The 16,090-nt window shown below is 44.1% G+C and overlaps 1 protein-coding gene across 2 annotated transcripts in view; it reads left to right on the forward strand.

The window, feature by feature from the left end:
* rarga (retinoic acid receptor gamma a) overlaps positions 1-16,090 on the forward strand; it is a 50,011-nt gene that overhangs the window by 20,633 nt on the left and 13,288 nt on the right. The window contains exon 1 of one of the 2 annotated variants that reach the window (XM_058083567.2): positions 8,008-8,171. The exons of the other annotated variant lie outside the window; for it this stretch is intronic. Within the exon in view, the coding sequence (XP_057939550.2) occupies positions 8,027-8,171 (145 nt within the window). The 5' untranslated portion in view covers positions 8,008-8,026. Of the gene's footprint in view, positions 1-8,007; positions 8,172-16,090 lie in introns of those variants that run through there. 2 annotated transcript variants of the gene reach the window in all.

Raw genomic sequence — 16,090 nt, forward strand, 5'->3', positions numbered from 1 at the left:
GAGGTCTCCGCTTCACTATTAAAAGCCCCATGTCAAGTTTTATTTCCGGTGGCCTGAAAATGTTGCTGGGCGGAGTAGAAAACGTTAGCGTGGTGTTAATACAATGGAATGACTGGCTTGTTGGGGCTTGTGGTAAAATGCCATGAACTTGCTCGATTGCGCCTCATCTGGCGAAAGGGGGAACTGTTTTAGTTGATGTATATTGCGTGTGCATTTTTGAGAGCACACGCCCACGCAGATGCGCTGGCATGAACACGCTGCTGCCAGGCGTGAACGTACACATCCGCATTCAGGCGTGTCTCTGAGGCAGAACGACTTTGAAAAGGACAAATAATTAAAAACACTCCTGGCGTTCCCAAAGGAACATACAAAGATCTTGGCTTATGGCACTCGGGTGCTTAAAGGCGCCATTTTTGTGGGTAATGTGGTTTCACACCAAATGTTGCAAATGATAGTGAAATATGCGGCAAAGCGACGACTTCTCTGTGGGGTGGGGGGGGGGAGCAGCCATTTTAGTGTTTTATTTATTTAAATAAAGTTTAAAGTGCTGGGTTTCAGCCTTGCCCGAGGTAGCTGTCAAGAACACGTCTTTTGATTTGTGTTAGCATGCATATTTTTGCGCGTATGTGAGCACACGTGTGTTTGGGATCAGACAATGACCTCAACTTCACTAGCCGCCGCTTCCTTGTAGGCTTCTCCTACAAGCCGGGATGACCTTTAACCCCTGTGTGCTCGTCCTGCAAACTGTTTTGTCACTTGGCTTTTCCAGAGTACGGCGCTCCAGGACACGCATCCTTTTCCGTCACTCCATCCTAGACGACAGCTGTCTGTCATGGTGGCGTTCAGTGATTTATGAGATTTATCGGAGGGCAACGTTGAAGGGAAAAGACGACAAGATGATCTGTAAACATATATAAATATTTTTCTCCAAAATATTTGAAATTGATTATAATGCTCCATTTTTACGGAGTTTGAATGGAAGCTAGCTGGACTAGCTTAGTTTAGCAAAGCATGCTAGTGTGGCTGTTTACAAGTTGTGAGTGAAATAAGGATGAGAGGCAAATTTATTCTTCCATCCTAACCATCGCCGGACGCACAGCGGGATTCCGGCCTGTTAGCCACATTATGTCGAATTTTTGGGGGAGAATTTTGTAGCTATACGTGCATTAGAAAAGTTAGCCGAGCTCCCGCCATTTTATAAAATGTAAATGATTTTTGTATTCAGTTAACTGATGTATCAAAAACTAGCATATGGTTCATATCGATATAGACTGGATTTAATGTCTCATGTTCCAAGATGGCGCCGCCCAAGTGCAAGCTAGTTATGGGAGCTCTGTGTCAGCGTTTTTAGTGTTTAATAGCGCTTTATTTATTACTTACTTATTGTTTTTTTGTGCCTTACCGACCCCTTAAGCAAGTGTGCAGCTATGGATGTTCATCTTGTGACCTTTGTAGCCTGCCGCCTGCTCCATTGTTTACACTGTTAGCTTTGAGCACCCCTTAGCTACACGGAGCCATCGGAGATCCCCCGCAGAGATACAAAGGAGGAGAGGCTGCATAAAAGATGGACCGTCCGTGCTAACGGCGCTAATCCCGCTACAGAATGTACAGCACGATTACACTGGAGATTGAACATTTCTATATTGATTTCATGATAACATATTTGATTATTTGACATCACGTTTCATCAAAGGATTCCTTATCTTTAGACTCGGATGACTGTTAGTAGGGATGTGCCGATCCGATCACATGGTTTCACACTTGATCGGAATCGGAATGTGGGTTCTCCCTGAGCGTTTGTGGGTTTTCTCCGGGTATTCCGGTTTCCTCCCAAATTCCGAAAACATGCTAGGTTAATTGGCGACTCCAAATTGTCCATGGGATGAATGTGGTTGGGAATTGTTGTGCCCTGTAATTGGCTGGCGACCAGTCCAGGGTGGACCCGCCTCTCGCCTGAAGACAGCTGGGATAGGCTCCATCGACATGGATGATGGATGGATGGATGGATCATCTCACCAGGGATGTTTTTCAGCAGAGATATATGGAAAAAAAATGAAAATACGATCAACTATATATGACCTTCGTTTGTCAGGCGCTTGATCACCGCAAGTCATATTGGATGCAGACTTTCCGCTAATTGGACCCCATTTAAACGGGGGCCAAATCTTCATAAGAAATAAAAGAGCCATCTGCCTCCCATCATCGGCGCTCCGGCAGCCACGATCTACACAGTAAATTAGCCATGCTAGCTGTGGTCCATTTGTGTGCTCTTGTGTCGGTGACAGATTCGGTAGCGCCGATCGTCCTTGATCTATCAGTGACGCCGCTGCCTCCTCGCCTTTCATAAACAATTCGGCATCGTCTGACATCCCGGCTTTCATCTCCCCGGGCCGCCACCAGTCGCGAGATGACAGCTCGCTGAGGCTCCTATTTGGAGAGAAATTCCCCTCACGTTGCTCTTTTCTGGTTCTAACCAGCGCTGCTCACCATTCACCAAATAAAGCAGGACTGCAGAGAACAACCTCTTTGTTTTCCTGACAATTTAAGCACCCAGGAGGTTTTTAGTGAAATGGATAGTCCGTGCTAGATCTGCTTCTCCGATGATATCCACCTAAACCCTGGTGGCTTACGCACTCTGAAGTTCCCTTACCCTCGCTTCCTCTTCTTATCCCTTTTTTCAAGTTGCAGCCAATCGCCCTAAGTTCTGGAAACTTACAGAAACTTTGAGGGCGCTTATGCCCGCTTTGGAGAGAGAAAAGTGGGCTAAGGTTGCTGCTAAAGCAGAGGCTACAAATTGTGCTCCAGCCTTGACAAGATGACTTACGTAGATAAAGAGGCTACGATTCAAACCGGGAGAGGTTTGCTCTCGGAAAGCAAAAACTGAGGCGCAAGTCGTTCCTACGTGAAAAAGGCAGGATTGTTTTTTTTGGACCTAACTATGAAAGTAGTTGGTTTTTTTTTTTTTTTCATACCGCATAGCACAAGTAGCAAAACATCACGACAGCGGAGCCGCAGAGAGAGAAAGAAGTTGAAAGATGTCCAGCGATGATAACGCTGGTCTACAAATTTTGGACTGGATCTGCTTCTGAGATAAAAGTGGCTAAATCTCTCATTTGTTGTGATAAGATGAACTGAATTACTGGTTAGCTAATGTATTCTAGATATTTTCACGATTTGATTGTTTTACATCAAAATTGATCAGCATTTATTATAATAGATTTGGGCAAGTCTAAGTTAATCTTAGATAATTAAATTGCACTTTCTGTCAAGAAATATCTTAAGACATCAGGTGATTGAATATCTTATGAAAAACAAACCCAAGCTTAAAACAACTAAATTCCCTTGGGAATGCAAAAAGTGACATATTGCAGTTGAGGTTTGCCACCAGCTGCTTATAATGATCTGCCTTGGAAGAAATTCTGATGCAAAAGTTAATGAAATTTCTCTGTCCACTACACTACACAAATAAAAACAAAATATTTTATGTAATAACTCTTTATTAGCGATCTAAACCAAGACAAATACTCGCTACTTTAGTTCCGGAAGCATTTAGCTTGTAGACCAGTGTAATGTGAAAAGTAACGCAGTGCTAAGTCCAAGGTTTCTGAGATAAAAGTGGCTAAATCTCTCATTTGTTGTGATAAGATGAACTGAATTACTGGTTAGCTAATGTATTCAAGATACTTCACGATTTGATTGTTTTACATGAAAATTTATCAGCATTTATTATAATAGATTTGGGCGATTTTACTTAATCTTCGATATTTAAGTTGCACTTTCTGTCAAGAAATTCACCAGAAATATCTTAAGACATCAGGTGATTGAATATCTTATGAAAAACTAACCCAAGTATCGCTTAAAACAACTAAATTCCCTTGGGAATGCAAAAAAGTGACATATTGCAGCCAATGTTTGCCACCAGCTGCTTATAATGATCTGCCTTGGAAGAAATTCTGATGCAAAAGTCTGCTACTCTTCATGAAATTTCTCTGTCCACTACACTCCACAAATAAAAAAATTATGTAATTTATGTATTAGCGATCTAAACCAAGACAAATGTATTTTAGTTCCGGAAGCATTTAGCTTGTAGGCTAGTGTAATGTGAAAAGTAGCGCTGTGCTAAGTCCAAGGCTTCTGAGATAAAAGTGGCTAAATCTCTCATTTGTTGTGATTAGATGAACTGAATTACTGGTTAGCTAATGTATTCAAGATACTTCACGATTTGATTGTTTTACAGCAAAATTAATCAGCATTTATTATAATAGATTTGGGTGATTTTACTTAATCTTTGATATTTAATTTGCACTTTCCGTCAAGAAATTCACCAGAAATATCTTAAGACATCTGGTGATTGAATATCTTATGAAAAACTAACCCAAGTATCGCTTAAAACAACTAAATTCCCTTGGGAATGCAAAAAGTGACATATTGCAGCCGAGGTTTGCCACCAGCTGCTTATAATGATCTGCCTTGGAAGAAATTCTGATGCAAAAGTCTGCTACCGTTCATGAAATTTCTCTGTCCACTACACTCCACAAATAAAAAATTATGTAATTTATGTATTAGCGATCTAAACCAAGACAAATGTATTTTAGTTCCGGAAGCATTTAGCTTGTAGGCTAATGTAATGTGAAAAGTAGCGCAGTGCTAAGTCCAAGGTCGGGGGCTAGCTTGCGACATTTTGTCATAATTCTTCCATTTTTGTGCTCATTTCCATGTTGGCTGACACATGCGATATCTCCCCAAGATATACTGCGACTCAGGTAAATGACTCAAAGGGATGAGATGTCGAGTCAGACCTGAACATGCGTAAGACCGTGTGCACGTTGATGGATGTGACGAGGAAGAACGCTGAGGTTGTGCAAGAAGAGCTAAAAAAGTCTGGTTACTTAGTTGAGAATATGGTTCTGCTGGTGTTCAGTGTCTCCATTATGGCTGCCGATCCGTTTCTGTGCTGTGCCGTCAAAAGAAGCCCCGGTTTAAGGCTTCACACACCACTGTGTTGTTGACCGCTTGGCTGGAACCTCAATGAGCGCATACACAGGAAGTGGCAACAATGTGTTGTATACGTCTTATCTGTAATCGGCATCAGAGCGCCAGACAGTAGTAAAGCCTGACTTTCTGGGTCTCCGACTCAGGTGTATACCATAAGGGTGCCGGGTGTGGTGACACGTGATTGGTATGAAATCACATCACAAACACTGGGAACTGAAGCTGGGACGTCACACGGTCGGCCTGGAAATGAAACTCCAAACCCCAGAAACAAAAGAGTAGAACTTTGTGTACCAAAATAAATCATCAAGTCTGGATAAAACTGGCCACGGGTAACTCGTTGGAATGGTGGGGGGACTGGGGGGGGGGGCAACAGAGAGCGACTCGTGAGCCAGAAAGTAAGGAACCAGGGCAAGATAAGTTTTTTTGGGGGGGTTAGTGGCCCAGTGGGGGTTTCTTCTTGAGTTCAATCTCTCCGGCCGGGGAAGGAAGGGGAGGAGGGAGGCAAGGCAGCGCCCGGCCTAGGTCAGCAGCAGAATGTGTGAGTATGTGTAAATTAGATGTCTAAACCAGGGGTCTTAAACTCAATTTACCTGGGGGCCACATCAGGTTTTCAAAAAAAAAAAATGCATTGGTTCCGATTTTCTACAATAAAAGCTCTGATAAAAAATTCCACTGTTCTCAAATATCTTACTTTTTATTTTTCTACACAAAATCAAGAAGATCAAGAATAAAGAAAATCAATCAATCAGTAATAAATAAATATAATAATAATAATAAAAACTTAAGAAAGCACATATAGTTGGTGGGTAGACAAATGATTTTTTTCATATTAAAATGAACAAAGCATTATTAGAGCCCTGTAGACATGACAAAACACGACTATAGTCACATTTATACTCTTTTTATTTACAACATATTGCGCAACTGCAGGGTCTTGAGACACATGCTAACTCGCAAACTAGAGAGCTAGCGACCTAAACGGTAGCCTCCAAGTTGTTTCCTTTAAACTTAAAAAGCCAAAAACTTACCACTTCCACACAGATAGGGAGGATAACTATTAAGTTATTTAACCTTTAACATGAACATGAATCAAACGTAATCATTTTTTCTGGGTACATGATACCATACAGCATCCATATCAAACTTAACATTAAACTTTCATATCAAGGCAGGGGCCTCAAACTAGTGTCCTGCGGGCCACATTCGGCCCGCGGGACACATGTTTGAGACCGCTGGTCTAAACTGACTCCACAATGCCCCGCTCCCCCCCAAAAAAATGCTTACATACTTTCCATACGTGGACAACGTTGCAGCTCAACAGTCCCGGCAAACAAATCCTGATATTCCACTAAACACGTGGCCACCAGGGAATGACTTAGCCCCATTTTCCAGGATGCTGTGAAACGAGCTGCTAGGAAAAAAAAAAAAAAAAAAAAAAAAAGAAAAGGCAGGAAGGGGATGAAAGATGAGTGTGAGAACAGAGCGTGTGGATCATAAAAATGTGACTCATGGTCGTGATTATTTCATGTGAACCTGATCCAGGACCTGTTGTTGGAGGTGGAGAAAGTGCAGAAAGAAGCAAAGGAAGCTTGGGAGCCATCTTTAATGGATGGTGTTTGTCTTCTGCCATGGCTGTCCTATTGTCGCTGCTATTGCTGTCCTCTTTATGACCTGACGTCTGTATGAGGAACCATATAAAACTACTCATGTTGTTTACTGTTTGTTGCCAAAAAGAAGCGTGTGACCTGGCGTGTGTGTGTGTGTGTGTGTGTGTGTGTGTGTGACTCCCCTTTGATGCTATCAGTTTATCACAATAACCCATCAACATAATTTCAAAGATTTTCATTGAAACGAATATAAAGACGTGAAAGTGCGAGACAGGAAAAAGAGTGAAGTGTTAAGCAGAGGAAGAGGGGGGGGGGCGGGTCGGGGGAAGAGAATGCACTCTGTGTTTATGGAGAGTCTTAGCCAGCAGCACAGATTGACAGGAAATTGTGTCTTTTTTGCCTGCTGGGCCGTACCACTTGTACCGATCTGACAGGGGGAGATGAATGTGAGGAGCACAAATTGAAGGCATTGTATGATCCTGTATGTCCCATGGTACTATTTATGGTCGGCAAACTTCCTTATTGATGGAATATCCCTCCGAGGGAATAGCTGGGATGAAGAGATTGAATCAGTACTGCAGGATTGTCTGTATAAATGCACCGCAAGGCAACGTTCCGTCATCAACCTGGGGGGGGGTATACCCTGGCATCTGGTTCTGGGTTCAACCACAATGTTGTGTCTCCCCCTGTTTCTCTCTTTCTCACACACTCAGGAGTTTAATATGGTTATGATTAGAGACGGGGGTGTGTGTGTGGGGGGGTCTCATAGTTACTGCAGGGGTAACTGGGGGAGGTGCGATGAAAAGATGGGCAGGCACCAGGTCTGAAGAGAGGGGGTGAGATTTGTTTGTATTTTTTTTTTTTTTTTTTGAGGGGGGGGGCGTTTGCAATACGAAAGACAAAAAGAGGCAGCCACAAAACGACAAGACTTGAACAGGAATAAAGTTTTTCTTCTAACCAGATCAGCTCTTCTCCTGGCCCGGCCCCCAGTCAGTCCTCCCTCCCCTCCCCTCCCTTTCTGGCATTCTAGCTCTCTCTCCTCCCCCCTCTGTGAGCGTCATGCCGAAGCAGTTGGTTCACTCCGCCGTGTCTGGGTCTCGGGGAGAGCAGCGAGAGGCTGTTATTTAGGTCTGTTACAGCAGACAGGGAGCAGCACACCCAGAGGCGGTGGGGGGGGGAGACCACCGAGTCACGGTCACTACAGCTCAGCCAGGCTGGGACCAGATCCGAACGAGTTCAAGTCGGGCCGTAGAGTGAGTGACAGCCGGACATAAACCCCCCGGGAGATTGAAGGCGGCATTTCCAGGCGGCGAGGTGTTGCCGCAGATCGTTGCAGTCTCTGACGTGAGCGGCGGCGTTGAGTGGGGGGGGGACCGAGACTGAGGGCTTGTAGAAAGATTTTTCCTGAAGGGTGGGGGGGTACCATGTTCGACTGCATGGAGGCGTTGGGAATGGGCCCCCGTCAGCTCTATGATGTCACCAGCCGCGGCGCGTGCATGCTGCGGAAGGCGAGCCCCTTCTTCGCGGGGCTGGACCCCTTCGCTTGGACGGGCAGTGCCAGCGTTCAGTGTGAGTGGCATCTTCTCTGGTTTTCTCACATGACAACCATTTTTTTCTCTCTGTGCTACACACACACACACACACACACACACACACACTTGGAGTCCATACTTTGCTGTCTTCCACAGCGGGCTTGTTTACCCCTCGGGGTTGGGCCGAGGGGCGGCTGTCAGGGGCTACAGAGCAGCACAGGAAGAGCCTGGGACAGACAGTCTCCTCGCCTCCTCTTCCCACAGCTGCTTTGAGCTGCTCAGCCATCTGAGAGAAACTCTGCTATGATATGATATGCTCTATGTGTGTGTGTGTGTGTGTGTTCCTAGTGTGTGTGTGTGTTCCTAGTGTGTGTGTGTATTCCTAGTGTGTGTGTGTGTGTGTATTCCTAATGTGGTCTCGACACAAGAAAGAAGGTTTCTGATGCGGTTCTCATGAAATCTTAATGACAAACGGAGCCCCGCTCGATATTACAGATGATAAAAGTTGAACATAGCCCACCGCGGCGTCGAAAAGGTCGAAGGTTTGTTTACGCTTTTGGATACAAGATGGATAATGATATTCTTCTGGAGCCCAACACCGAGCCATGAATTAATAAGCAGATGAATTATTCAATGAGAAAATGGATGAATAAATCACAAATGCAGAAATGAGTTTGCACGGTGAAGATACTAGTGGGATTTTTTTCCTGTTCTCTCAAAAAAACCGAGGCCCCCGTTGTATGTACTTCCAGGGGGGGGGGGGTCTCTGACACTGTTGCCGTGTCAGAGACCATGCGTGATGGTGGGAGAAGTGGGAAGGAAGTGGGAATAAGATACTCCATTGGAAGACAGCAGTTGGCTAAACATGGATCCACAATTGGCCCCCTGATCATTTTTCATTTTTTTTTTTTCTGTTTGTCCATTCTTCTGCTTTTTTCTTTTCACTGCCTGAGGTTGTAAGGTTGGGGGGGGGGTCATTTGTCTTCATTAATCGTGAAGACACCAGCGTTTCAGTGGCTGTCATGCACACTGGCTCAGCTTTAATGAAGACAGATGCCCTGTCGGGGTGGGGGGGGACGGGACTCCAACCTCCAACCTACTCTGCTTAGTGAAGACGGGGGGGGGTCCTGATGATAACAAGACGAAATGTGTTTATTGAATCAATCAGGCATCCAATGAATTTGATGTTTTTTTTATTCCAGAACTTACCCCCTTAGATTCCAGAACTGCGTTTTGTGTACTTCTTTGTTCCAGAAAATCAAAGAGCTAAAAAAAAAACCAAAAAAGTCCAGAGAAGCTGCCCCCGGGGGTAAGGGAGTGGAGTGAGAACAGAGCAGAGAGTAGCGGAGGCTGCTGTGGTGTAACGTTTCAGCTCTCAAACCCAATAACCTTTGTAAACAAGGCCGGCCGCCATGAGCAGCCATTAATGCCTCTCTTTACCCAAGTAGTTGCCCCTCATTGTCCTCATCGGTGAAGCTGATGAATTGATGTTGGAGGCCGATTTCTCATTCGGCGGCTCCAGCTGCACCCGCAGTCTGGCTCGGGATGCCACGCCCCAAAATAACCCGTTAAAAACATGTCTTCTACGGTCCTGGTGCTAAATATGTCACTAGCTCTAGCTAGCTAGTCCAGTTCTGTAGCAAGTTTGTGGTGTTTTTTTGTTCACCAGAAGGAGACCCCAATGTCAAAGGTTATTCCGAGGCTACAGATGTCCTTGTCAAATGGGACCCTTCGGATGGCGTAATGCCCCTAAGTGCCTTATACTCCATCCGAGATGCCTTACACGTAAAATAACAGACACTGATTCAGTCATACGTCAATGAGAACTGAATTAGTCAACTGCCGGGGAAGCCATTTGGGGGCGGACCGAGCGGACCAATCCCCTCTCCGTCAATGTTCATTTGCTTAGAAGAATGAGGCAATTACGCTTAGCGGTTCTCCAGGGTCACAGGAAGGGGAAGCGTGTTTCTGTCCCGCCAAAACGCCGTCCTACAGCTCCAATTTTTTCTGCAACATTTATTATTTTGGAGCGAGACAACGACGCTCGCAGTGGAGAGAGAGAAGATAACACATCCGTCGGCGGACCACAAACGGCTTCCTCTGACCGCTGACACATTCGGGCCCTGATCATGTTCCCTGTGATGGAAGTCCGTAGTTGTTTCATTCTAATTACAAAAGATTCAATTAAAAGATTAGAATGCCCGAGGGGGGTCCGGGACGGCGGGTAGATAGCGCTATCTTTCTGGTGGTGTTGTTGCTGAGTGTCTGTGGAGACAGAATGAGGAGCTCTAATGAGGACATGGCTGCTATATACATAAAGCCAGTTGATGCTTTCAAGATAAAGTCAAACGAAGCAGTGATTTTCAACCGCTGTGCCGCGGCACACTAGTGTACCTTGAGGAATTATCACTTTTTATAATTAACATCTTAATCATCATTGGCAAATATTATGTCAATAGTATACATGGACCCAAATATTCCAATTGCATTTGGTTTATTTGCTCAAAACGGAAAGAATTGAACAGGGATGGAATATTCCTTTAACCAATCCGATTGAGGTATCTTGTACCCGTTCAAACGGAAAGTTGTCAGGGTGCCTTCTTCTTCTTCTTCTGTTGTTTATTGGCGGTTGGCAAGCAGCTTTCGTGTGCATTAGCGCCATCTGTGAAACAGAATCTAAACCAAACTCAATTTACCTGGGGGCCACTGGAGCTAGGGTCTGGGCAAGGCTGGGCCGCATCAGGTTTTCCAAAAAAACAAAAAAAATTGCAAAAAAATTTATTAAAAACAGAAAAATATTCCATTATTCCAACGGAGTTTAAGACCCTCGTGTTGTGGTATCCCACCAACAGACAAATAATAAACAGCCGTGTCGAGAAATAAACTAATTCAATCGCCCCCCCCCCTTTTTATTTTTTTTTTCATGTGCGCATCTACTTCCTTCCAGGCATGAACAGTCGCTGATTGTGGATTCTATATGCAGATCCTTCCACGTCTTTACGGGGCCTGTTTGGGCTGGCGTTCGGGCCCCCGGACTGCTGTGTCTAATCCAGAGACAGTCTGTGCGCCGGGCTGGATTCCACAGGCCCGTGTTGGAATCCGGTGCGGCCCTAATGGCAGTTTATAGCCGCCCCCTCCCAACCGCAACCCCTCAGCAGAGTCAGTAACACGGCTGTAAATAAAAGTCATCAGCCATGTGGCGGCTGAATACGTCACATCGGCGACTGACGTCGGATTGAATCGACTTCAAAGCGTCGTCTTACATTCGAATCATCAGTTAAGCAAATTAAGCAGACGGCTCCACGAGGCTGCATATCAGGAGAGTGTAAAATGTCGACTTTTCATATCTGGCTGCCGCTATTGTTGCTGTTTACCGAGAACTGAATCCCTGGCTCATAGGCGTGGGCAGTTGGCAGCGTTCATGTGTGTGTGTGTCTGTCGACATTTGTGGCTTCATCGCTAACGGCAAGCCCTCAACTTAGCGAGGTCGATGCGTGTACGGCGTACATAGGAGCACGCGTGTGCGAAGAGAGCGGCCGGGTTGTTGACTGACGGCTCGACTCCAGCGTTGCTAGGTGCTGACGAGCCTGGCGAGCCTGACGAGCCTGACTGTCCCCCCCCCCCTGTGGGAATGACCTGCGTTCGTGCAGCAGTTTTTTGGCAGGCAGAGGCCAACTTGGACTACTATTGTCCAAGTCCAAGGGCGGAGCGTGATGGAGGATTTAGTCCAATTCTGCCCATGAGCAACCACCACACGCCATTTTTTGTGTCGTTTCTGGTTTAAGCGACAAATAAGAGACGATGTTCACGCTTTCGGCTGCTCGGTCATCAGATTTGGCTGGAATCTAGCATCTAGCGTCATGTCTTTGAAGCAGGACCACACATCTTTTTGCCTCGATGTGAACTCTGCAAACAGATGTGGAAACATCTTTGTTTATTTTAGTCTGGCTTCTCTTATAGTCTGATTTTTATTCATTTATTTTGGAAACAAGGTTTCCCCCGCCAGAGTGATTATATTTCCTGCTTTCTTTTTGCACATGAATACTCACTTCATCAGGTGATCTTAATCTGCAGCCATCTTTATTAACCCTCCTCTTGTGTTTTATTTTTAACGCATAAAAAGAATCACATAACATTTGTTTATTGAATTAAGGCTTTTTGACTTTGTCAGGAAACTATTTCAACAAAATAAAAACAAAAAAAATTTTTTTTACTACATTTTAAAATAGTCTGGTTGAAATTATGACCACTGTATTGTTAGGGTCGACGGACTATAAAGCAATATTTTCAGCCACAACCGAAATCATAAGCGTACAATTAGCCAACACAATGACAACCAGCTCCTCTTCTACAGCAGCGACAATAACCAAGCTTGAGTGGCTTAACACAGGTTAGAATACAATGTATTTAGTTGTGGACTCCTGTAGAGCAGCTACACACAATAACCAAGCTTGAGTGGCTTAACACAGGTTAGAATACAATGTATTGAGTTGTGGACTCCTATAGAGCAGCTACACACAATAACCAAGCTTGAGTGGCTTAACACAGGTTAGAATACAATGTATTGAGTTGTGGACTCCTGTAGAGCAGCTACACACAATAACCAAGCGTAAGTGCGTTAACAGGTTAGAATACAATAAAAAACTATTGCGCTCATTTTTCGGCCCTTTTTTTGAGTCGTGGACTCCTATAGAGCAGCTACACACAATAACCAAGCTTGAGTGGCTTAACACAGGTTAGAATACAATGTATTGAGTTGTGGACTCCTGTAGAGCAGCTACACACAATAACCAAGCTTGAGTGGCTTAACACAGGTTAGAATACAATGTATTGAGTTGTGGACTCCTGTAGAGCAGCTACACACAATAACCAAGCGTAAGTGCGTTAACAGGTTAGAATACAATAAAAAACTATTGCGCTCATTTTTCGGCCCTTTTTTGAGTCGTGGACTCCTATAGAGCAGCTACACACAATAACCAAGCTTGAGTGGCTTAACACAGGTTAGAATACAATGTATTGAGTTGTGGACTCCTGTAGAGCAGCTACACACAATAACCAAGCTTGAGTGGCTTAACACAGGTTAGAATACAATGTATTGAGTTGTGGACTCCTGTAGAGCAGCTACACACAATAACCAAGCGTAAGTGCGTTAACAGGTTAGAATACAATAAAAAACTATTGCGCTCATTTTTCGGCCCTTTTTTTGAGTCGTGGACTCCTATAGAGCAGCTACACACAATAACCAAGCTTGAGTGGCTTAACACAGGTTAGAATACAATGTATTGAGTTGTGGACTCCTGTAGAGCAGCTACACACAATAACCAAGCTTGAGTGGCTTAACACAGGTTAGAATACAATGTATTGAGTTGTGGACTCCTGTAGAGCAGCTACACACAATAACCAAGCGTAAGTGGGTTAACAGGTTAGAATACAATAAAAAACTATTGCGCTCATTTTTCGGCCCTTTTTTTTGAGTCGTGGACTCCTATAGAGCAGCTACACACAATAACCAAGCTTGAGTGGGTTAATTTGAGGGGATTCTCATTTTGACTACTTTTCCAGATTGGCTGATTTCACATTTACAATTTGGATCATGGAAAAAATGACAAGAAGTACAGTGAACCAAGACCTGGACCTGTTCTGGTTTTTTATTTCACTTTATACTAAAGTTGTGTTGCTGAAAACAATCACTTTTTCTACCTTTTCTTGACATGAATATATATGGGTCAAAATCCACCCCAACACCATACATGTTTCTTTAGTGATTAATACTAAAATGAGAAAATAAATTAATTGATTTAAGAGATATGTTCTATATCCCTGAGTAATAGCCAGGTAACAAAAGAATGTTAATATGATTCTTTTGAGGTTCATTTGACCATTTTTGGAAATAGAAATGGAGGGGTATAGTGACAAAAAAAGGCCTCCATGCCCACACCAAAAGTATTAAAAGCAACATTTTCATGGATGAGGAAGCCTAAGAAGGTAACCAAGACATGAGAAGCAAATTTAATGGTAACTTTTTAGTGTATTTTATAACTGATTTAATACATGGGTCAAAACCGACCCGTTAACATAAGAGATGATACCAGAAATCGAACACAATCTCTCAGCAGAAGCTGACATGAGCCAGGTTCCTGACTCCATTTAAAGCCACGCTACCGAGGGGACGTCCGACACAAGAAAGGCATTCCCACTCGACACATTTGACACGTTCACGATGAGGTAGGCGCTCGTCTCTGGCAGCAGACAAGCCTATCTTTACTGTAGTCGTGCTGTCTGGAGGCCAGGATGCGTCAACTCCTGCTCCAAACTTTCAGCATGTCCGCAAAACAGCCCGAGAGAAGCGGCGAGCTGTACTGACAGACAGGAAGCCGTCCGGCAAAGAAGTGTGGCGCTGCTGGGGATGATTTATGCTGTCTTCAAGAATGCGGCCCACTGCAGGATATACTCTCATGGAGTGTTTAGTACTTTTTCTAGATGTTTCTATCTCGGAGTTTTTGGTTCTCATGCAAAAATGTGACATTAGTGCTCAGTTGTAAGAAAATAGGAAAAAACTAGCAGTCATTTCTGATATGAGCTGTGAAATAGTAGCAGTTTCTCAGGTGATGCGAGGTGGGCTTGTGCCCGATTGTTGCCGTTTGAGTTTCAGAAGTCACCACAGTGACACGCATGGCAAATCATTCAGATGCTGGAAAACCACAATCGTTTCCTGATTGCTGTCTCGCTCTGCCGTTCTTCCTCCTGAGCTTGCTTTGACTGAAACCCTTCTTTGTAATGTCCTTTCTTCAGAGTAGAATGGAGTAGACCGTGGGTCTCAAACACGCGGCCCGTGGGCCAAATGTGGCCCACATGACACTAGTTTGAGGCCCCCGCCTTGATATGAAAGTTTAATGTTAGTTTGGCCCGCGCAAGTTTGATATGGATGCTGTATGGTATCATGTACCCAGAAAAAATTATTATGTTTGATTCATGTTCATGTTAAAGGTTAAATAACTGTTAATAGTTATCCTCCCTATCCGTGTGGAAGTGGTAAGTTTTTGGCTATTTAAGTTGAAAGGAAATAACTCGAAGGCTACCGTTTAGGTCGCTAGCTCTCTAGTTTGCGAGTTAGCATGTGTCTCAAGACCCTGCAGTTGCGCAATATGTTGTAAATAAAAAGAGTATAAATGTGACTATAGTCGTGTTTTGTCATGTCTACAGGGCTCTAATAATGCTTTGTTCATTTTAATTTTTAAGTTTTTATTATTATTATTATATTTATTTATTACTGATTGATTGATTTTTTTATTCTTGATTTGTTTATTTATTTTTCATCTTATTTTGTGCAGAAAAATAAAAATAGTGGAATGTTTTATCAGAGCTTTTATTGTAGAAAATCAGAACCAAAGCACTGAAAAAGTTTGTATATTTTTCTGTTTTTAATAAATGCGTTTTTTTTTTTGAAAACCTGATGCGGCCCAGCCTTGCCCAGACCCTAGCTCCAGTGGCCCCCAGGTAAATTTTGAGTTTGAGACCCTGAAGTAGACATTTGGCCCAGTGGAAAAAAAAGATAAAAAAAAAAAGCGAGTTGTCTTCCTAGTCTGCGCCGTGTCTCATTCGGGTGTGCAGTGCTTCCCTAACGGGTGGGAGTGGGAGTGGGAGTGGGAGTGGAGTACTACTGTTGTTGTTTACGTTAACCTCCCGTCCCTTCACTTCCTCTGACGGAGCGAGTCTGAAGCCACAGCGGGCTACTTCTACTTTTGTAGGTTTCTATTGTTGTGGAGAGGAAGCAATAGCAATTGAATGAGCGGAGACAGACAGGTGAGATCCAGGCCTCCAGATGGTGAGAGGAAGTCTGGGGAGGACAAGAAACAACCTGAGGATCAAAGGCTGGCGGCTTCCCTCCATGGCTCTCTCTTCTCTCCTTCTTCTCGCTCGTATGCTTCCTTGCCCGCCCGTCGCTGGTTCCTGTGT

The sequence above is a fragment of the Doryrhamphus excisus genome, linkage group LG17 (genome assembly GCF_037039965.1).
Source record: "Doryrhamphus excisus strain RoL-2023G ecotype Guam linkage group LG17, RoL_Dexc_Guam_v1.1, whole genome shotgun sequence".
NCBI classification, from domain to species: domain Eukaryota; kingdom Metazoa; phylum Chordata; class Actinopteri; order Syngnathiformes; family Syngnathidae; genus Doryrhamphus; species Doryrhamphus excisus.